General features: G+C 39.3%; 2 protein-coding genes across 4 annotated transcripts in view; both read right to left on the bottom strand.

The window, feature by feature from the left end:
- Positions 1 to 2,231, bottom strand: part of LOC121513364 (glucocorticoid-induced transcript 1 protein) — a 42,712-nt gene extending 40,481 nt beyond the window's left edge. For all 3 annotated transcript variants that reach the window (XM_041793080.1, XM_041793081.1, XM_041793082.1), the window contains exons 1-2: positions 2,086 to 2,231; positions 1,565 to 1,938 (exon numbers count right to left, since the gene is read on the bottom strand). In XM_041793080.1, the coding sequence (XP_041649014.1) occupies positions 1,565 to 1,874 (310 nt within the window). In that variant the 5' untranslated portion in view covers positions 1,875 to 1,938; positions 2,086 to 2,231. The remainder of the gene's footprint in view (positions 1 to 1,564; positions 1,939 to 2,085) is intronic.
- A 500-nt stretch (positions 2,232 to 2,731) lies between these two features.
- mios (missing oocyte, meiosis regulator, homolog (Drosophila)) lies at positions 2,732 to 22,243 on the bottom strand. Its single transcript, XM_041793640.1, has 12 exons — positions 22,130 to 22,243; positions 18,733 to 19,598; positions 18,042 to 18,531; positions 16,820 to 16,918; positions 16,435 to 16,689; positions 13,843 to 14,012; positions 13,500 to 13,565; positions 13,250 to 13,408; positions 10,646 to 10,798; positions 8,315 to 8,519; positions 7,933 to 8,062; positions 2,732 to 4,829 (listed from the first exon to the last, which is right to left on the bottom strand). The coding sequence occupies exons 2-12, from the start codon at positions 19,549 to 19,551 to the stop codon at positions 4,739 to 4,741; spliced, it is 2,637 nt and encodes an 878-aa protein (XP_041649574.1). The 5' UTR covers positions 19,552 to 19,598; positions 22,130 to 22,243; the 3' UTR covers positions 2,732 to 4,738.
- Between the last annotated feature and the right edge of the window lie 1,273 nt (positions 22,244 to 23,516).

The following is a 23,516-nucleotide window of genomic DNA, read 5'->3' as shown; positions in this document are numbered from 1 at the left end:
TACCATTCTGTAGAGCTCTCTATGCAATTTATGATTCCCTAATTGCATTAGTGGACAGAGAGATAAATAGTTTATACCTTCAATCTGGTGCCAAGATTGCAGAAAACTGCTTCATTATGTTATGCATGTCTGACCCATTTTGGCACAAGTTAAATACTGAATTGCAAAACTGTATAACAATTAATGTGAAAGAAAGTTACTAAGACAAGATAACAGCAGACCACAGCACTTCCATAGGGCATTTCTTGGTTTGTGTTAGAGCTGGGTAAATAATCAGGTTTCGATTTCATATAAATTTTGAGTCCCACAATCATAAAAATAATCAAATCAAGACTAAACAATTACTGTGCCACGTGTCGTGTTGCAGTTATTTTGTCCATACGTTTTGTCATGTGTGGTAAACGGAGCATACAGCCAAGCATACGCTTGGCCCATCCCACCGGAATATTTATCAATTCACTTTAAGTGAGGAGCAGCAGCAGGAGCAGAGAGAGCCGTGCTATGTACTCCAGTCAGTCTGAAAAGCTAAAGAGCTAAAGAAGATGGCTAACTAAGAAAGGTAAAACAACATCAGCCATTTGGAACCATTTTCAGTGTGAGGGTTTAGACCTGGAAAAATGCCAAATAACATGCAGAATTTGTTGCAGTTATGGCTGCCTCTCTGAGCGACATGATGAATCTTAGTGGTATACTAAAAAAACATTAGGGTCTACTTTTGATTAGTCTTGTCATTTATTAAGAAAGATATTTGGCGTTTTGGGCAATTATTTATACCTACATTTTATCCAACCAATAATAGACAAAATGTATAAATAAAAAAGATTGCTACTTTGGATCCACTGCAAGTGCCCTTTCCTCTGTCTCTTTTTCCCCCTCCCAGATTTTACCTAATTTTCTGCCAACAGCACTTTCTGATTGGCTAGATGTCATACAAGTACTAGCCAGTCAACACTGAAGCCTGAGTGCCACTGACACAGTGAGTGCATGATTATACTTCCCATATTCCTGCAGCTACTGTGTTGTTCTGTGCCATTTGTTATGATCCAAGGGCTAATGCTAAATTGCTTATTTTACTTCCTATTTGGTCATCAATTTTGTCACATTAAGTGTATTTTGATTATCATAAAAATGCATATTGGTGAAATGAAATACTAATAATAGGAACTGGCCCTGAAAAACCAATATATGTTGCCCCAAAATTGTAGTAACTTCAATGTCTGTGATTATGATTTTGCCATGATGGAGCAGCCTTACTAAAAAGGATACTGGTACCAGACTGTAGAGCCCTTTATGCACTTTATGAGTGCCTAATTGTATTAATGGACAGAGCGATAAATAGTTTATGCATTAAATCTCTGCAATCAATCTTCTGCCAGACTTACACAAACCTCGCATTATGTTATTTGACCTACTTTCTTTAAATATTCAAACTGAACTGCATAACTGTAAACCAATTTGATGTAAGACAAAAAGTTACTAAGATAAGACAGCAGTAGACAACACCACCTTCATATGGCCTTTCCTGGACTACGCAAGGCAAAACTGCTGAAAATATGTGTTTTACCTCTGGAAACTGGAGAGTCTGGAGGACAGGAGGAGTCCTTACTTTCTGGGGACAGTCTCTGCTTAGCAGTTGCACTTCCTGAATTGAGCGTAGGGCTGGAGGGGGGACTAGAGCCCCGGCTGTTCGTGGCTCCTCCGTAGAGGCTTTGCGCCCGCGTTGGACTGTTCTGACCCGCACGCAGAAGCTGGTAGGGCACGGTGGCACGGATGGGGTGCAAACGGCAGCTGCTGCTGTTGTTGAACGAGCCAGGGGAGCCCGCATTACTGCGTCTCACTCGCGGCTGCTGAAGCGAGTTGCTGGGGGCTGACATCCTCCGAAACTGGCTGTAATTCCTATCGCAGTAAGAAAGACGTACTGCCAAAGCTGCTGCTTCTCTACATGAGAAGGTGGAGGGGTTGAAAGGTAAGATAAACATTAGCTTGGTAGCGAAAAAAACGTTAGCTTCCTTTTTAAAAATGTTCAACTCATGCGCTCGAGGGGACAAAAACCCCTCAAATACTCATTATTTGGCGTTAACTTACCTTCAAGGTGCTAATACATGCCGACGAAAGCTGAAACCACCAGACAAGTAACTTTAAAAGTTGTTTTTGATACTTCTTGAAACGTTTAATTCGTGTTTTCTAGCTCTTGCTCTGGCTTCCCCATCATGTCCACTCACTCTAAATGACAGTTGTTTCGGCCAGACTACTGGCTGGTGCGTGTGGGCGGGCTACGCTACTCGCTTCCGAGCTTTTGATTGGTTTGAAGCTTCTTACAGTAACAACGCTGATTGGTTGAAAAATGAATAAGTATCATACTTTCATCCAATCAAGACTTTGATGTGTAATTAGAACGGGTAAAGTTTGTTGAGAGGTAAAAGTGGTAATCATAAATTCCACCTGTATGTTGATTTTAGAGATACTGAACTACACATTTAAAATAAAAATTAAAGAGTTTATGCCTTCTCTTGTCATTAATGGAGCTTTTGATCATTATGACATTATTGTTCACCCCGTAGTCATCCTGGAAATATACTTGTAGATGTCCAGTTTCAATCTTAAACCCTACTAATGGAACTTATAGACAGAATGTCTTACATTATTGATACACTGTGTATTCCTCCATTGCATACAAAGCTTCCTGTTACATATAAATAAGTACAACACAGCAGTTTTAATTATTTTATTCTTAACTCGTGGTAATAGTTTTACGTGTTTTCATATTTTAATTCTGCCTTGAAAATTATGTGTATCTGTGAGTGTCTTCCTTTACTTGTATTGTAAAACATATTCATCCAATAAAGTTTATACTGACTTAAATAATTTGGCTGTTTATCAAGGGGAAGGGTAACTAATCTCAATTTTGAGAAAAACATAGAGAAGACAAACAATAAATCTATTTAAAATGAAACTGACAAGAAAAAAAAACTGCAGAACTGCTAACAAACATTTTGTTGCAAACATCTAATAATGAACATTTAAGCAAATAAAGAGCAACAAACAACATTTATTGATTGTTTCTGAAAGTTAAAATGTGTTGTTTTTCACTGATGTCCACCTCTCTGCCTGCAATCAGGTCCTGTGTTTCTGCAGGAGTTCCCATGGAAGAATAATGTGTGACTCAATGCTTTTAAGCAAAGATAAAGAATGCATATGACTGAAAACCCACGCCATCTGTGTCTATGAAACACGATAATGTAAAAATAAACCATGTAAACTTATGGATAACAGCCCATTCAGCAGCGCTCCAATTTGTCAGCTGGAATTTATTTAAAAGGCAAACACAACAAGAAACAGTGAAAGGATGAAATTCCAGCGTCTGTGTTTTTCAGGACACAACACGGCTCGCCAATTTGTCAGCTCCACTCAGAAATAGTTCACAAAAGGGCACACAGGCCTATAAAACCTCCCACACCGGGATCCTGGTGAAAGCAGCATACAGTAGCTCCTGTGCCCCCCTTCCCTCTCTCCTCACTTCTCTCCTCCTCCCCGCTCCATGACTAAGTGATTTAGCCAGCTCTGGTGCAGGCTGCCTCTAACTTACAATGCCTCCCTAGGTTGGTGACAGAGCAGGGAGGGTGGCGGAGAAAGAGAGAAAACCCATTTACAATGCAGCTTACACACGGCCGTCCCCTTACAGACGGCGCCCATCCTTGGATTGATGTGTGGTATGCATAGTTTTGGGGTGCAATTTGGGCACTGGAGAGAAGGAGAAAGAAAGAGAGGGCATGTCTGTGTATGTCAGAGGGTGTAGGAAAGGAGGGGAGGGGGGTGAGAGGGCTCAGGCTGTCTGTTCTCTCACCCTCTCTTTGAGTCAATAGTGTTCCGGCAGCTGAGGTTCTTTATGAGGGGAACAATCTGGAGGGTCTTGTCAGAGTGCCGAGCAGCTGCTGTTTTCTGGCGAGCTTCTTTCATGGACCACAGGCCTGGAGTGGGCTGGTGAATACAGACGCACCCAACCACCCACCCTCCTTACCCTTGCACCCCTACCTTCTCCTATCCTTCATCCTTCTCGCCCCCTAAACCACCCTCATGCTGGAAGCCCTCCCTGCACAATGCTAGATGAAGAGTGGCATAGAAGAACACGAAGAGAGCAAGAGAGTGTTGTTATTGTGCGCTACACTCTGCTCATCACCCGGCATGACCGTACTTCACCCCCCGAACATCACTTTCATGAGGTATGTGAAGATCCTTTCGTAAGACAAACAAGACGTTAAATATTAAAGCACAAGCTACGAAAAGGACATATTGGCACCTATGATCACATCTTTACAACCCGATGTGTGACTGAACAAATGATTTTCTTCTTTAATAGATTACAATAAAACAACAAGCCTGATTCAGGTTAAATTTGAAGAGGCTGATTACAGCAGCGCCTCTTGTATTTCTCCTGAGTAGGATTCTCATTAGCAGAAGAGTGAGTTTGCATTTGCTCCCTTTCTGTCATTGATTCAGTTAGTGAAATCAGTAACACACACTGCCTCCCTTCTTCATATAGGGCTCTGTTACAAAAGTTACATTCACTAGGCTATAACTTAACAGTATTTCATTCTATTCAAGCAGCCGCTCCAGAGGAGGACGCTGCTGGCACCATTCGTCCCTTGGCCAGTTGTTGGTGTGGCGGGTGCAGCAGTGAACCTGCACTGGTTGGCTTCGTGCTGGTGTTTGGCTTCAGTTTCCGACAGGCGTCTTCTGTTTAGCTGCTGTCTGAAGGCACCAGGTTCCCTGTGGTGTCCAGCTGCATGCATTTACACGTGCAAGCCGACACAGGGCACTCTGTGTGGTCTCTGTAACAGACACAGACAGTAGGCCAATTAAAAAAACATGTAGACTAGATGAAACTTATGAACAGCAGAGGAAACAAACATTTTTACCTCCTGGACTCAAGACTTAAAAGAAAGGGCAAACAATGTCTGTGTAACTCAAGTTAGAAAAAGTAGAGTAGTAACAATGTTGTTACTCTCATGGTGACAGAAGCATCTCGGTGGACATGTGACCATTTCAAATGATAGGTCTTCAGGGCAAAAAGTGTCGTTTTTTTCAGTGGAGCAGAGTGAAGGGAACTAGTAACTACAACTACCACCTGCCCTTGCTCCAGCTTTTGAGATCGTGGAGGCTCCAATGACTTTTAAATCTGATGTGAGGAAGCATTTTGGTTTGCCAGAGTCAAGAAATGTAAGTGTTCACAATCCCACTGCCCTACAACAATGCGAGGGCTCAACCAATCACAAGGTGTGTTGGTGAATATATCTCCAAAGACCTACAGCTGTTTTCAGTCGGTAACAACCAAGGTTTTAAAAGATTAGTAAACACACTGGAGCTAAAGTATAAGTTTATATTCTAAGCCTAATGCACACCTGTGGCACTTTTTTGTACATATTGTAATAGTCAAAGTGCAATTGTTTTAATAAATGCTGACACCACTTTTTCCAAGTGTTCATTTGTTGTTCTGGAAAAAAATAAAGTATGGTGGTCTTGTTACAGTGCTATTGTCTTACCATGAGAATTTGAAACCAATACATCCCTACCAGGAAGTTTTTTTTTTTTTTATTGGCTGACCTGACAAAGACAAAACATTTCAACTCTGAACTTCAGGACTTTTAAAAACTTTTTTGGTGGCTCTTCAACACAAACAAAAAAGTTTCTATAATACTATATTTGAAGGGGTACCTGTAAGACTGACATATTCACATAAAGGAGGCTTTAATGTTTATGAATGTCATCATCAAGTGTAATTCTCTTGATTATACCACCTGTAATACAATAAAAAGAGCATACCCACTTCTATATAAACACAATTATATCACTGGACATCGCAAAACAAGAGTGGAAGTTTTCAGTGTACCTTGCACTCTGCCTGGTTAACCTGCAGCTTTTTTTTTTCCTGGAGAACCACCTAAGTAAAAACTGGATCTTAACCCACTCTCCCCTATTGTTTCCAGTCTTCATGCTAGGCTACACCAACAGCCTTACCTTACTGTACATATAAGCAAAAAAGGATCAAACAATGTCAGCTTTGCATTAAAGGTGACATAAATGACCAAATGACACTTGATGCCTCCTCCATGTCAATGACAGGCGTCATGTCAGTCTTATGCTCCTTCAAATAACCTGTTACTTAAGTTTCTGGCTTTACACATTCGTCTCATATTTTTAATTGTAAAAAGTAACAGAAAACCCTAGGGATGCACAGATGCATCAGTATAACATCTGTATTGATCAGTATCTGCTCTGTTGACAAACATTAGCCATTGGAAAATAATGTGGCATGAACCAATGTCAGTCACAGATGTTTATCTGTTGTGTCCAATCACTTAAATGCTGGTGTCTAGTAAAGCTGAGCAATTTATCAAAATTGAGTTTAATCACAATATGGTCTAGCTCAATTTGTGTGTAAATCTGAGCACGATGCATTGTGCAGAATCTGTCAACCACCTCCAGGGTTGTGGGAGTCCCTGGTCTCTGACACTGATATTTTGTGGGTCACAGGCTGAAAAGTTTGTTAACCTCTGTTCCAGCCAACAATGTCAGAAAGCCCTTCATATTGTTTTAGAGCTCTGAACTTCAGGGGCCATATTCCTAACGTTCCTGAGCACAAAGAGATGCTCTTAATGCATGCATTCTAAGAAAATTCTTAGAAAATTATGTTTTCTAAGAATTCCTTCTAAAACATAAGACAAGATGGGCACCGGGTTAAGCTCATTTGGTAAAGAAGGCTCGACACACTAGTTGCAGAGTTGATCCCTGACACAGGCATGGTCTGGTGCATGTCTTCCCCACTCTCTCATACTTATCGTCTCTCTTCAACTGTCCTATCAAAATAAAGGCTAAAAGCACCAAAACAATCTTAAAAGATAATCATAAATTTAATTAAAAAAAAAAAACAACAACAACAACTAGATCCTTGTAAATAAGTGAACACCACTGATGTTTTAAAAAAAACATAAAGACATCTTTTTAATCTGGTTTTCAGCATGGGGTCATTTTATTGTTCAATATTTTTAGCTTTATCATTTAATGTACTTTACTGACTTTTTAATATTTTAGTCTCATTACTGTTTTGATTTTTTTTGCCTAGTTTGAAATGGTTTTATGTGCTTTTTTGTCTGTTATTTGTGAAGCACTTTGGGCTGCATAATTTTATGTATTTAAGGTGCTATACAAATTAAGTTGAGTTGAGTTAAAGAGAGAACCTATGCATAGTACCATACTGTCTAAAAATTTTACTTTGACAAAGAAAATCTATTTTTTTGGGTACTTTTCTATAATATTGCTCTTCACAAGAAAATAAAATTCAGAGCCTGTCAGTGTCAAGAAAATGTTTTTATCAAATGAGGTACTTGTCTTGCAAGATTATTTAAGTATAAGTATAAGTATAATGTACCATTAATCATTTAGATCCAAACTTTTTGTCACACAGAAATAAACAGAGCATACAAAAAAGTAAAGATCAACTTTCAACTTTCAACTTTCCACTTTATGTGTGTGTTTTAGATGGTTTCAGCTACATTTAAGAGAAACCACAGGATTAACTCTTCGCTCAAAGAGGATGGAGTAGAGAGTCATCTCTCCTAGCAGTAGCCCAACATGGACAAATCTTTGCAAAATAGCATTTACTGCTACTTAAGAGCTTTAGTGACTTTTTATAGATCAGTGGAATCACTTAAACCCTCCATAATAAGGGAGGGAGAGTAATGCATGTTTAAAACAGTTTTAAATGAGGGAAGGATTATTGTTGACCACAACACTAATTCAAGTTCAAAAACATTTCCCTCATAGCAATTGTAAAATAAATGTATTGATTCAGACTCAAAGATGTGCAAAAGGACATGAACCACTACATATATGTCTGAAACTGTCTGCATGTGCAGCCCTGACTGAAAGTCCCACCTGAACCAGCTGAGCATGTGGCCAGCATGGCCGCCATGTCGACAGTTGTGACACCAGGTGAACCAGTTGTTGAACTGAGCGAGTTTGTTCTCCCTTGTCAGGTCCATCTTTTCATCTGACTTTCCTGTTCCTGCGAAAGGAAATTAATCCATAAGTCAATATAAACAGTCAATACAATCTGAGTACGTTAGGGACATCACGAATATGAGGAACCTGAGTTGGCAGATTAACCACTGCAAGCAACAGCTCTTAAATTCTGATCAAAGTCCTGAGTTTCAACCTTGCAGATACCCAGTTAGGGATTACAGACAAGCTGATCCAAGATTCTTTCCTGATGCTGTAAAGATCAGCTGAACATCAGCTTGTATATTTGCCAGTTTACCTGGGCAATTAGAAACAGGTGTGCCCATGTTCATGAGGCAGAGGGCACAGCGAGGCAGGGGCTTCCTGCAGCCGGGGCAACTGGTGACTTTGGACTTGGTGGGCGAGCCGCTTACACCATACTGGCTGAATCCACGGCCCTGGTGAGGCATCGAAGAGCAGCTGTAGGAGATGGACTTCCCACAGAAGTTGCAGCTCACAAACACCTGTCACACACGAACAAACACAAAGGTCGGTTGATAAGAACTGGTGAACATGAAGGTAAAAAACGAACAAGCACACGCTCAGCAGCTGTCAGATTTTCACTGTGAGGTGAAGGAGTGATAAGAATTAGATAATACAGCAATAATCCAACCATGCTGAGCTGTGAATACTGGTATTTTAAAAATGCACTTTAACTGTTCAGCCTAAATTAGCAGTGTATTCCTAATCAAATCATTTCAGTACTACAACTATTCAAAGGGCCTATTGTAGAACAGTATGTGCACTATGTGGAGCAGTTCTCTCCCGTGTAAGAGATGAAAACAAAGATCACTAACTACACAGGTTTTACAACAATAATTGTGAGTGTTATGAGCCGGGCTTTGACTCACACTGCTTGGCACAAAACTACATGAGTTGTAAAAAACAGAACGAGGAGCGTTCAGTGACCTACTCTCAAACTTGGAGGGACTTCAGAAGGAAAGCTATGACATGATACTTCCACAAATACCAGCAAAAGTAGACTCAGCAGAATTCAGAAAAAAGATGGAGAAAAGGTTGACCAGAAAATGGAAAAAAGCATTTGTATTTCTCGGTCACGGCTGGAGTTAAGATTGCCAAAATTTTCAATACTATGATGCATTTCTCTGCCACATATTTTTCTAAATTATTCTAATAATCAGCAGCATCAAAAAGAACCGAAACAGCAGATAAACACATTAAACCCAAAAGTGAGTAAAAGAGGCAAAGAGACCTGTCTGAACTGAACAAACATTACCAGTTAGGGCTGAAAGATTTGTAAAAGGTGACAATGCCATATCTTTTCTTTCTGCGATACATACTGCAAAATAAAAACAATATGTTCTAATAAAATTAAACATAATCAATTAACATTTTAATCTCACAGTCATAGTTCCATTATTTTGGAATTTAAGTCTTATTCTATAATGTTAGACCCAAACTCTGTGATGAAAAATGATGCATTGCATATGTTTTGTTTTTTAAATTTTCAAGCACATGAAAATCTGCATAGACCATCTTGTAATCACCACCACAGACCATCTTGATAGGCCGATATTTTCAAATTAATTTAAATGTCACATATTATGCAAAATACACCTTTTCAGGCTTTTCTAACAAAAATGTGTGCCCCTGGTTTGTCCACAATCTCCCCAAAAATCAGAAAAAATCCATTCCCTCCCCCTTCTCTTTCTCCACCTTTCAGAAAATGTGTGCTGAAACAAGCCGCTCTCAGATTTTCCCCTCATAATGTCATGTGGGGAGTTAGCACCGCCCCCAGGTTGGCTCTCCCTGCTTGGAAGAAAGTTCAGCTGAGAGGAGGATCAGGAGGGCCACATCCATTTAGCCACATCCATTTTCTGAGAGGGGCAGAATCATGGGTGAAGTCAGACAGCTCAGTAACATTTAAAGCCACAGAAACAGCTTGTTCTGAGCAGGCCTGAAACAAAGGGTTTTAAGGCATGCAAAAATCCACTACTGGAGTGTTTTTCAGCAACAAACTTCACAGGCATGTTTTGGGGGCCTCTGAGACCAGTATAAACCTGTCTTAAAAGGCTAAAATATATGTGGGGCACAGGTGGCTGAGTGGTTAAGGCGCGCCCCATGTACACAAACGGCCTGAGTTCGAATCCGGCCTGAGGCCCCCTACCGCATGTCTCTCCCCCACTCTCATCCCCGTTTCCAACTCTATCCACTATTCTCCTCTATCAAAGAAGGCACAAAAATGACCAAAATAATCCTTTAAAAAAAAAAGAAGGCTAAAATATGTGACCTTTAAGCAGAAACCATCAAGTCCTTCAAGCCTTTTGAGGTTTAAGAAATGAGGATGAACAAAGACAAAGACCTCAGCTGGCTCAAGTCTGTTAATGCTGTTAAAAACTCTACAAAAAGTTTTCATATGCAGCTATTTTACTGCCAGTATATGCCAATATTGACAGCAGATATATCAGTTGTAAATTCACAGAAATTTTAATATCTACCTATACCAATAATTAACTCCTTTAATTTATAGCTGCCAATATGGATATCATGCCAATAATACCGTGCATACCTAAATTATCCATCAATCTACAGCAGGATCAAAACAATTAAATCCTCTCCTGTCCCTTACCTGAGCCAGCGGTTTGGAGCTGGGGTCCAGTTTTCCTCTGTGGATGTCAAACTCAGCCCGTTTGTGCCAAAATCTCCACGCATCCAACAGGTTGCGGTAGTTTTCAATCCAGCATTGGACTCGAGGGTCTTTCAATACATCACCTGGAGATCCCTGTTAAAAAAAACATAGTTTCTTAGCTGTTTGGCATGATCACTCCAGTTTACATGAGTTAGGGGTGTAACAGAAATAATTTATGAAACCTCCGTGACTTTTCCAGCAGACATTACATGCTGTGCAATGTGTATAAGATGGTGTATGTATATGTACTACATAAAGAGCAGAGATGATTACTGCTTTGTACAGTTCGTGGGTTATAACAGGAAATGAGAGCATGCACATCAAGAGAGTCATTCTACAGCGTGTTAAAAAGTTACAGACCTGTTCAACGGCTGTATTTGCTTTAGTGTGCCTTTATAGAACATGAGAGCAAACGACTCCAACAAGGCTTGATTCGTATTGTTAAAGGAGGTGTGATTATGTTAAGAATAACAGCTTTGACCTCTTAGAAACGAACAGGCAAGTTTAAGCGTGTACTTTAAGCTCTCCAATGAAGCAATCAGACTGACAGATCCTTTACTTGTTGCAGTTTAATGTTTTGTACATTTAAGTAAGTCTTTAAACCATGTCTTATGAGCTAACTGACTTTCATTTGTTGTTGGGAATACCTGAGCTTTAAACAATGAACACCCAGTCAAGAAATGTTCTTGTGTTTCATGATTAAACAAATTAAATCATCTAGGAGTTACCAGTACCATACACTTGGTGAGGAGTGTGGTCATACATAAGGGGTGACATGTATGCATTCATCATATTTGTGTTCAGAGATGTAACATAAAAACTTCTAATTACAGTGAACAAAATGATTATGGTTATCTGTATTATTACAGTATTGTTAAATTGTGCTGCAACTGTTAAAAAAAAGTGCAAAGACACTACACACAAATAAAATTAGCAGCACAGTGCTCATGCACTTTTTGTTTGCTAAAACATTAAAATACTAACATGTAAAACCAAAACATATAAAACCTTTATCAAAGTACAATATCAAGCATACGTTGATAATAAGGTTGTTAATGTTTTCCAGTATCTTTTTTTTTACTTTTGACATCACTAGAATATTGCTATACTAAAATGAAACGTACTTAAACAAAAGGTTTTGAAAGAAAAACAGAGATAGACTAACATTTTCAATGCAAAGCTGCAGAGAGGCAGTATGCAGAGAGAAAAGAAAGAGACTGACTGAGACTGAGTCTGAAACAAAGCATTGATACAGAAAATAAAATGCTATTTTCTCGTTGTTTCACAGAATTTACATGCTAACAAAATTCAAAGGAGGTAGACAGAAACATTAAGAAAGGTATTGCTTGCAAAGCTAAGGAGTACTGTTAAAGTGCTCCTTCCTGCTCCACTGCACACATATCTGCTTTATAAAGTGAAATCCAAACCTTTGGTCTAAACACACTAGACATGTTGGAATATGGTTGCTGTAAACATGTGAAAACACTGAGATCTATGTGTGAGTGAATTTTGGATTTAGACCATTAGAAAGTTGTTCACCCCTTTCCTGGCTTGGTTAAATTTGAGCAGGGCGGATATATGAGCCCATGACATCACCATTCTTGATGCTGAATTACCCCACCACCCCCACGCTACAATGATATAAAATCACAGAGGAGTTCATCTCAGTGCAGTCTGTTGTTAGCTGATATCACTGCCTTCATTAAAAGTAAACAGCCAGCTACATGCTGTGTTTTATTTCACTGTGAGGTAAATTTCTCAAATCTATCAGCCTTGGGTCATTAAATGTATCATAACAGAGAGAATTGTACCAGAAAACAGTAAAGATAATCCCAAACTTCTGTCTCTCTGCTCTGACACAAAGCCAGGCAGCTGCGCTCTGATCAGAAGCATTTTCAAAATTTGAGGGGATCGTATTTCTCATAAGTGAGCGTGGCACGCCCACACCCACACTGTCCTAGAGCAGATTTTATTGCCTCATTTTTCATGTTTTTGAAGCTTAATTTTATAAACTTTGAGATTTTTTTTTTCATGACTGAAAACTGGCCTGGGGGTTCAGAACACAGTGGCCTCTCATACAGCAAACCTAAAATAAACATTTTGAATCACTTTACAGGGACTTTAAAATCAACATTTTAATAAGGAATATGATGTTATTTAACATTAGGGAAACATTGCTTGAGAAGTAGGCTTTAGCAAAATACTGAGCTTCTATATCCAATGTTGGATACTAGTCCACAGATTTGTATGTATGGATAGTAGAAGCAAAATGGATTGGTTCATAATAAAAACTTCAAAGAAGAGACCACTCATTTTGCATATATAGTCATTTTTTTAAAGCAGTAGTTTGCAAAAAGCAACCTTTAGCTGAAAGATATTACAGTGAGGAATAATTGTTGCCTGGTGAATTGTTAAAAAATATTGTCTCCAAGTTACTGGTTTATCAGAGTTTATCCTCCCAAAATAAACAAATTGTATGTGAAAATGCAGTAAGGCCTTAACTTTGCAGGTAACTTCGTAAATTGTCATTAAGTGTCTGTATACCTTCAGCATGCAAAAGCTGGCAGTCTGGACATCTCCTGTGCGATCCACGTAGCTTTCCATAAGGTCTACGCCATCTTTAGTCAAACCCGTCAGCAGGATGCCCTCCAGGTTCCCCGCCTCCTTCATTTCATTGGTCAGTTTGTCAATGTAACGAGGCAGCTGCAGCCGATTAAACACAAAGACATAACTATAGGTTCCAGGTTACATCAGCGTGTAATCTACTGCGGAAAGATTTGCTTTGTGTTGTTACCTGGGCGTCACTGAGAAACATACAAGCAAAGGCAACTCGGTCCCGCACAGCAACACTGCTCTCATACTGAAACACAAAGACTTTTATCTCCTCATGCCATTTCATACTTAAATACTTTCAGAGCAACAGGATTTAAAACAAGCTTTTGAAACAGAGTAAAAAGAATAGATGTTCGCTTGTACTTGTTCTGATATGTGGCACAGTTCCGCAACAACACCTGATCCTATCTTAAGCCAAGATGACGAGGAAAGATTGTAATTTATATAGACTTGTTTCCTTCTACTCAGTGTTCTTGTGTTTACAACAGAGCCATGAAATTTTACGATAGTAAGAGATCCAGTACCAGCACGCCATCGTAGGCCCCAGGCTCACTGGTGAGAAAGGCAAACATGACGCACAGGTAGGGGTTCTTCAGCTGCAGCCTCAGAGAGCTGCACATCTCCCTCCACAGAGAAGACTTCTCGTCTGTGTAGCCTGACAGAGCCATGGCGACTACGTTCAGGTTCAGATCACCTGTGAGAGAAAAGTCAAACATGCAGATGTATACACAACCTGTCTTTATATGAGTTCAACACAGAGGTCTGCTGATGGAACTTTTGAAAGAGTTTTAAAGGTGTACTAGCTTTGTTTTTGATCGTTTTAACAAGAAATTAGCCTATAATGGGAGCCAAAGATGTTGATACCAATTGATTATTTCTAACTCTGTACTAAAGCTTAAACTTCTAGTGTTGTAACAACCCTGGTACATTGTTTATTTACTATTTATAACACATTTATAAAGGTTCTCTGGGGTCATATTGATGGTGTGAGAGTTTGAGAGAAAACACTGTAACTGTGGAGAAGGTTCTGTTGACACACCTTATCTAATGACTCACCCCATCAGTCATGCTCAGGAAACCCTCATTAGAGCACACAGCAGAAAAGCGTTTGACCTACATTGGTGGAATTTTTCTTTGTCAAGACGTGTGTAAACAGCAGTGTTCTCTCCACATATTCATTAAAGCTCAGTGTGAGAATCACTGCAGCTGATACAAGACGAGTGTTGTGTGAAAAACAAGGTTCTCCTGCTGTTACATGTTTGGAATTCCTGGAGATCTTAAATTCATCTGGTAAAAGGATCTGGAGGAAAAACAGGCACTCGATGTTTAACAGGATGGGACAATTGCAAGTACCAGAATAAATGTATTCATTGTGCACCGTCCCTAAGGGGTAGGCTTGGTCTTGGCTTGGTCTTGGCTCACCCATTTGTATTAGGTGTAATCTAGAAACTGGTAGTTATTCAGATATGTTGTGGAAGTGTACTAAAATTCAGCAATTTTGGAAAGAAGTGACAGACAATGGGGTTGCTTTGACTAAACATGACGTGGAGCTCTCACCTTTTCAGTACATTTTGGGAGCTAAAGTGGACAGTGCAAGGAACAAACACACTGCCAAACTGATAAGAATACTCCTATATTGAGCAAGAAAGACAATTCTCAAATTCTGGATTTCTAAGGACAGTCCTTCAGTGGGTGATTGTTATAAGGAGGTCTTGAGAATATTACCTCTGGAAAAACTAACTTATGCCCTTCACAATAACACTTAGGGATTCCTTTAAGTACGGCAACCTGTTTTGGATATGGTTGATGCTTCTGGACTGGATTTTGCTGTATGAACTCAAAAACACAGGAAATACAGGAAATCTGGCCACTAGAAGCCTGTAACAGTGGAACATAAAGGAATGAGTATGGTGCTGTGGGAGATTTTTTGTTTTTTTTTGAGTAATGTTTGTACATGTAATACCTGCTCTGTTCGTGTTTTATTAGTTAATTTTCAAATTGTAAAAAAAAAAGGGTTCTGCTAATGTTTTGTAAACAATGTACCACTGCTGTAAGAAATTAAGAACGTTAAAAAAAGAGACCGGAAATAAAGAATAAATGTATTCAGGTGAGAAAGACATGATACTGTCAGAAAGGTTTTGATGGCACAACTACTTAGATTTTTTCGTAGTTTTCCTTCATTTTGAACCATCACGTGGCCTATTCAATCTAACAGATCACCAATGTGTTGATGAGATGATGATTATTTTTAGAAGTTTCAGTAAATTAGGTTTATTTTCAAGCAAAAATGAGAAAGACTATAGATGGAGGTAGTCAAATCAACGAATTTAGGAAGTATATTACACAGAACAGCCTTATATTGCCTTATTTCTTATTGCTACAGGTATTTCCCTGTTCTTTGATGTTTAATAGAACAAATGACTAATTGATTAACGAGTAAAATAATTACCAGATAAACCAGCACAGAAAAGAAGTGCTTCTTTTAACCCCTACATATAAAGAAGCCATAAGCGGCCATGCATCCATATATTTTATTCAACTCTATAATCTGGGATCATGGGTAATTTCTGGTTGTTTTCTTGAGATCTCAACTTACTTATGTCATTGTCTTTAGATAACAAAACTAGATTTCCTGTAACAACAAGTTAGGTTCTCGAGATCTTAAGAAAACAGCTGAAATTTACGAATGATCAAAGGATAATGGAATGACATAAAATACATTGATGCACATCTTCACACAAGTATTTTGTTTAAGTATAACACACATGTTTTATATGCAAAATATATATTTTAATTGACAAAGGTGCTGCACTTTTTCTGGGGTTTTAGGAAATAGCTGTTTGGTCAGATACAGTCATCCTTGTAGCCAGTGCTTTGCTAAAAAGACTCTGCACTTTGTAATCCAAGGACTAGATGCGTTTTATTTACTCCATCTTAAACTCTTTCTCTGACAGAGTTTTGCTAGAAGTCTTTGCAGAAAGCATATTATTGCCATTTAATTTGTTAGATTTTAAATTTAATTCATTTTTCAATGTTGCAAAATTAATTCATTGACATAAATGAACCAAACGAATCCTCCTTTTCTCTAATAACCTTCACAAAGCTGAAGCACTCACCCTTCTCAGCAGTCGCTCCCTTGTTGAGGATCTGGATGGCCCGCCGGATGTCTAGGTTGAACAGAGCCACAGCAGCCGCCCGCTCCCATTCTCGCTCCTGCTCCAGAGATCGTAAGAACACCTCTACGTCGATATCTGGACCTCGGCCGACCCAACCGCAAAGCCGCAGGGCGAGGAAACGCTCCTCACTGAGGTATCGTGGTACATCTGTCTGTCGGTCTGAACCGCTCCAGCACCTACGGCTCTCTGTAGTGCCTGAGGGAACCAAGAAGTTAACAGAATGTTTATTAAGAGAATGTATTACCTTCATTTAGTCAAGATCCGATTCTTCAGCAAAAAGTGGATTATATCATTACATTTCCAAAAAAATGTGTTGGTGATTTACCTGAGCTGGTCTTTACAATGTTTTTGATACCAGAATAGACCACAGACTGTTTGTTCCCCTGAAGTTTCAGCTCCATATCCTCTGCGCACTGCTTCATATGTGATACTTACATAGGAAATGTAGCTGATATTGCAGTTATACGTTAAGATAGGATTAAGCATTGTATAAAAAACAGCAAAAGAACAACAATTACAACAGAATGTCATCAGCATACTCAAATTTAACATGAATTTGATTTGGGAAAATGTCAACTGATACTGAATTTTTTTTTTTATCAAATACAATCACAATGAGGATTAGAAAAGAAAATTAATGGTTTAAGAAAGACAAGGATTTATATCTAGGTTCCAAAATTGCATCAATTTTTCACCTCTTTGAAACAAGCCCATATCTTTGTCTTAGAAGGCATAATAATTATTACACTATAGCACTGAGAATAACATCATTTCCTTACAGCATGTAACTGTCAGTATCTTTTAAATGTTTAATTCTCCACCCACTAAATTTCTGTTTTCCATCTCTTCAGCTCTTCTATTAAGACTGCGGAGAAATTAAAGTGTGGTACTTCATATTGACGAGCCTTTGACATCTGTCAGCTGCAATTTTGCCTCCATGTTGACACAAGTCAGAGCATAACATTTCAAACATGGACACGGATATTGTTAATGCACAACTGCCTGAACTCAAGCTCTGTTGAGTGAGGAAAGTGAAAAAAAAATCAAGAACATTTTTCTGCCCGACACTACTGGTGAATTTTCATTTCTCTCTTTCCTCTCTGTTCCTTGTCCATGTCAATGCAAGCAACAGAGAAGAAAGCAGGAACAGGGTGACAGGGAAAGAATGTTGTGCCCCATTGCACTTCATTGCAATGGGCTGTAAGATACTACAGTAAAAATCAGTGTAACAAAGCTGATATTGTCATTGACACTGTAACATGTTTTTGGCAGAGAAAAGTAGTGATTTCCCCATCACACGCTGTCAATGCAACCGTCCAATCTTTAAACAAATAAATCGTAACACAAAAAAGTTGTTTGAAAGATGTTCTACCATTCAAAATGTTGGCAAGGGCGATAATAATACATGCAATAGAAATATAATCCCGTGTGTATCAACCAAAGACAAAGAGAAAAGACTTTTGTACACCAGGGAAGTTCACCACAGTAACTGATTGCGAAGCCAACATAAATAATGCCAGCTTAACTGTACCATTAAAAAAGGATATAGAACAGGTCATACCACAAAGACTTCAGCTGAGGATCGTCTCCCCCCGCCAGCATGTGATTCTTCCACACCTGCGTCGTATCATGCCCGTACCTGGACTGAGCTCTCTGCCTCATTTTCGTTGCGATGTCTTTCTCGATCACGCTCTCCAACCCTTCAGCCCCGTCCTCCACGCAGTCGTACAGGTGTCTGCCGCAAGCCCACATCAGCGAGGTGGTAGAGCTCCAGGCCAATGAGATGCGCTCGAACACGGTGAAATCAGTCATGACCCGATTAGCTGCTGATACAACCACCATGCGATTCTGAGAGGACGGATGCCAGGCGAAGCTGCCAATCTGGCTTTCACATGGCTGCACGCTTCGCTCAATGATGGTGGGCTCTGTCTCATCGCCGATGGGCGTAGGAGTGTGTTGCATATCATACAGTCGGATGATGTTACTGTCTCTAGTCAGTGTGGCCAGCAGGCCTGTCCTGGTAGGACACCAAGCCACCTAAAGTAGGAAAGGAGAGCATTGACAACTATTAATTCATGACTTTCTGCCCATAAAACTTACTTAATTTAATATTTTATAAACTAAATAAACTCAATGTTTAAATCTTGATAAGTCTTAAAAAACACAGCTCTTATCACAAAAAAACCTTAACAGAAATTTTATTTTAGCAAATGTCCTCAGACACCTCCTGCACCATACCTTGGTGAGGGGCTTTGGCTGCTCTGTTAGTGTGAGCACAGGCTTCTCAAACTTCCTCAGATCCCAGATGGCCACTTGGCCCTCAAAAAAAGAGGCCACTCGGTCATGAAAGTGTGGGTCAACCGTCACTCCCTGGATGGCCTTGGTGTTGACAAATGTTTTCTGGCTGGTGTTTCTGAGGTCAAATATTGCAAGGTTTCTGTGCATGCCAGCCAACAGCAGCTTTGGGTCACGAAGCAGCCAACAGAGGGACAGACAAGCATCATTCTGCCCTAACTCATACAATGGTTTGGTCACTACCGAGCTAGAGTCCAGATCCACAGATGAGAGACGAATCTTCTCAGCAGCGACACTGGCCTCGGGGGAAAACTTACTGCTGATGTCCCATATGAGGACAGAGAAGTCTGCCCTGTGTTTGTCCAGCCCTGCAGCCAGCAGGTTACTGTCCACTGGGTTCCAGGCTAAAGTATTGCATTGCCGAGCATGTTTGGGTACAAACTCTTTCCCCACCAGCTCTTTACATGTGGAGTTGTGGCTTTGACCCAGGCTAGTGAGCACCACTCTGCCGTTAGCTTGGCCGACAGCGAGCAAACACTCAGGCTCATGCTTTGGATACCAGGCTACACATTTCATATAAGGGGTATCAGAGTTAATAGCAAGTAGAGTAGCAGCAGTTTCTTCAGAGAGAGGGAGAGTGCCAGCCTTTGTTTCTGAACTGCCCACAGGTCCAATACGGTATAGGCCCAGTTCAGAGTCACAGATGACATATCGGTCTGGGTGGTGGGGAGACCAAAGGATGTCCGGTTTGGAGCCACTCATGATTGAGAAGCAGCTGAAAGGATTTTAGGGTATCTGTCTTCTAAGACCTGGAAAGTAGACAGATGAACAAAAATTTAGTAGGGATGCACAATATTATCAGAATGATACTAGTACTACTTGCAGTAAATAATTTATATCCGAAGATATGAAAATTTCATATTTAAAACCTCTATAAAATATACATATATCAGCAGTAAAGGATGTGCATTTCAGAGAAAAATACTATTTAAAAGTCACTACCAAGAAGATTCAAAGACTCTAAGAGACGGACCAGGATGAAGATATGCATTTATTACAATGTCATCTAGCAGACGCTTTGTCCAAAGTCACATAGCTTACATCCGAGAGTAAATACAACATAAGCAAAGGTCAAGACAAGAACAAACAGCATCAGTAAGTGCCACAAAATGCTTTTAGTCCATCAGTTTTAGTTGCTGCTTTATAAGCACTGAGTAGGGCTTTGAATTTGATGTGAGCTGCAACTGGAAGCCAGTGTACAGAGATGAACAGTGGAGTGACATGTACTGTAGTGGGAAGGTTAAAGACAAGTTCTGGATCATCTGCAGAGGTTTAAATGTGCCTGCAGAGAGGCCTGCCAGCAATGAGTTCAAGTAGTCAATGCAGGATATTACAAGAGCCTGTACCAGGAGCTGTGTTGCATGCCCTGTCAGGTAGGGTCTGATCCTCCTGATGTATTACAGGGAAAATTGGAAAGACTGAGCAATCGAGGCCACGTGAACCTTGAAGGTTGGCTTGTCATCAGTCATAATACCCAGATTATTATCTTGACACTTTGGAAATTACCTGTAATGGGCTGGCGGATTTATCATTGCTTGGTGTTAATTTTAACTTAAGAAAAAATTATTTTACTTGACAACACAAAGTTTAAGAAATGGGTTGGTTGATTATTTACATATACAGTGCTTAACAAATTTATTAGACCACCACCCAAAGTAAGGTTTATGCCACAGCTGCCCTAAATTAACAGCATTGGTAAAAATTGGTAAAACCAAAATCATTTTTTATGTTTTTGCAATGGTTAATACACCAATGTGTAGAAGCTCTTTAACCCAAATGGTATTTTTAATGCTAAAATATAATTATTATTGTTATCCATGAATTTTCAAATTCACTGATTTACAAAAAAAAAAGAAAAAATAGTAAAGCACATTATTAATTTTTGATTAATATGTCAAATGATAGTTATTTACTTGCATTCCTGAACAGAAACATTTGTTTTAGTGGTTGAATGTTATGCTTGATTCATTTCTGACTTCTCAGAGAAGCCCAGTGAGCCGGCTCAAATTTGGGTATAAAAGGTGAATTCAGTTTTAAACTCCTCATTCCTGTTCAAAATGGTAAAACGTGGAGAGCTCTCTGAAAATGAAAGCGTCTGCATTAAAGCACTTCATGATGCTGGATGGTCTCTGAGACAGGTGGTCTAATAAATTTGTTAAGCATTGTATGTCCAGTAAAACTGATCATTTCTTAAGATAAGAGAAGGGAAGTCAGTTTCTTAGTACCATAGCTGTGTTATCGCACTTTATTCTTCTTTTTTTTGCCATTGAAGAGCGGTTATCAAACAGCTTTCAGTCAGATGCCTGTTCCTTGCCTCACCTTATAAGAAAGTATTGTATGTGGACTTTTAGACAGAGCTTTGCATATATCAGTATCAATATCTTAAAAAAATAGTTTAGCAACATCAGCTTATCAAATTTTTAAAAATCAAATGTCATGCATCCCTTAAACGCAGCACATCTACAAGTGACTCATGATATCAAGGCTTTTATTAACATAATACTTTTAAATGCCAAATATATTATTACAGTATAATATCTTATCTAATGGTCGCTATAGCATTGGAAAGTACTGAAACATAAAAGGATATCTTGAATAATATTTTTGTCAAAGCTGGTAAACAGACATAGAGCACACTTTAAAATCCACATAAACATTATTATGTTGTAAGTTAGAAAGTGTGCAGGAAGTTACATGTTAATGGTAGAAAATTATTAACAAGAAAGCGACCAATTGGGTGCAGAGGACTTTAATTTTGGTTCACGTGGTGCAAAAACAAGTATCGATATCGTGACTTTTCTTAGCACTGTGTCGAATTTTGAAACTCTGGTAAAGTGAAAACCCTACTACTATCAGTCTACTACACAATGCATATACGCACACCAAAAGGAAATACGCATTTTGTGCCCCAAGGATTACGAAAAAGGATCCAAGTAAGCCCAAACATTTCATAACCATGTCACTACTACATTCACGTGTAGCTCTATCCGCTATCCTTATGTCTGAAAAAGTTAGCCACATAATGCTAACTATCTCGCTGATGTCATTATTTGTGGCTGAATGGAACACTTATATGTATAAAAGACCCCACAAACCATATGCTTAAGTTACACTTCATTTGAAACTTAATTTCAAAGTTTATTAACATGCTAACGTGACTAAGCTAATGCTAACGAGTGAAGGACGAGCAGTAGCACTAGCGTTGAGCTACCGCAGGTCTAGCTAGCTGCCATAAACATCTGCTATCTCTCTTCGGTATGAAGTAGGCTGGATTACTTACAAACATGCAGAGTATTTTGGCGATCATGCGGATTACGTTTTGGCATACACATGTCGTTATGGAACACTTCAAGCCCCAACTGAATGTTTTGTGTTACACCAAAATATCTCCGTGATGCTAGGAGTGTAAACTACAGAGAGTTCCGGTGTCACGGTTAAAAGAGGAATCGTGTTAACTGGCAACTCTTAGTTGAATGCTTGTGTGGTCGCCGTTGCCTCAGAATAATTTAGAGGCCAATTAAAAACGTGAGCCCTCTTTTAAGTTTTCAATTAGACAGAGATTTAATAATTATATTTTATTACGGCGTAAAGAAAAGCTTGAAAGAAGCACTTGCAGGGGTTCTTATGATTTTCGCAGTTTTTAGTGGCTAAAAAGTGACAAAAAAAATATTAAAGATGACATAAAGCAAATAGTGGCAATGAAGGTCATAAAGAAGCAAAAATGGGTTCGATGTGGTTAAAAAAGTGGCAAAATGGGCATCTGAAGTACTGAAAAGGGGTTACAGAGTGTTAAACATGGGTTGCAAAAGTTGCAAAATTGGGGTAAAAGTGGCAAAAAAATGTTTTGTATAGCAGAGGAGAATAAGATACGGGCAGAGAAATGGTGAAAAGCAGCTAAAAAGTGTCAAAAATGGGTAATGTCAACAAACATTTTAAAAGAGGCTTCTGGGGTAGGGAAAAGGGGTTAAAAAGTAGCAAAAATAGGAAAAGTGGCAAAAATGGGTGTCGAGTTGCAAAAAGTGGTGAATGTCATAAATGTGGGTACAATTTGGATAAAAATAGTAAAAACAACAACAACAAAAAAATAGTAAAACAAATATCAGAGCAATAATAGCTTGAAACACTTCTCCCTCCAAGATGAAGTAGCTGTTAGCCAGGATGCTAGCACCAATGCTACTGATTCATCATGCAGTGATATCAATAAATCATAACTGAAGAAGACCCATTCTCTGGGGTTTTTTTTTCCGGGGGCCAAGCCATCTGTGGACAGATGTTATCAGATGTTACCACACTGCCACAGACCACGTTTGGTTTATAGTCATCAATCAAACTGGTCACCTTGTAAACCGTAACACCAGCTAAGCGCACCGGACCCTCACCACATAAATGCATTTAACCACCAGATGGTGCCATAGCCACAGAAAATACACTAGGTAAAAGTACGACGTGAATCCAAATCCCATCAGGAAGATGAGGATCACAAGAATAATCATCCGAGCACATCAAATTCAGCTGCTTATCTGAAAAATAGACAATAAAACCCGAAATAAATAAGTGCGTAATGTCTGTCGACGTAGATAACCTGTTTTTGCTGCTTTGCAGTTCAAATATTATTGGCTACTTTTGCTGTACATGGGATTAATACTACAAATCATGTTATTCACATT

The sequence above is a fragment of the Cheilinus undulatus genome, linkage group 8, assembly GCF_018320785.1.
Source record: "Cheilinus undulatus linkage group 8, ASM1832078v1, whole genome shotgun sequence".
Taxonomy (NCBI): Eukaryota; Metazoa; Chordata; class Actinopteri; order Labriformes; family Labridae; genus Cheilinus; species Cheilinus undulatus.
The sequence above is the reverse complement of the archived record's forward strand: the minus strand, read 5'-3'. Positions and strand labels throughout refer to the sequence as shown.

Excerpts from the sequence above, each read along its gene's own strand:
- mios (XM_041793640.1), bottom strand. The coding sequence starts at position 19,551 with ATGAGTGGCTCCAAACCGGACATCCTTTGGTCTCCCCACCACCCAGAC. Across the intron at positions 16,919-18,041 it reads TTTGTGGTATGACCTGTTCT|ATATGAAGCAGTGCGCAGAG; the intron begins ATATCCTTTTTT and ends TGTAAGTATCAC. Across the intron at positions 8,520-10,645 it reads GCTCCAAACCGCTGGCTCAG|GTGTTTGTGAGCTGCAACTT; the intron begins GTAAGGGACAGG and ends CGTGTGTGACAG.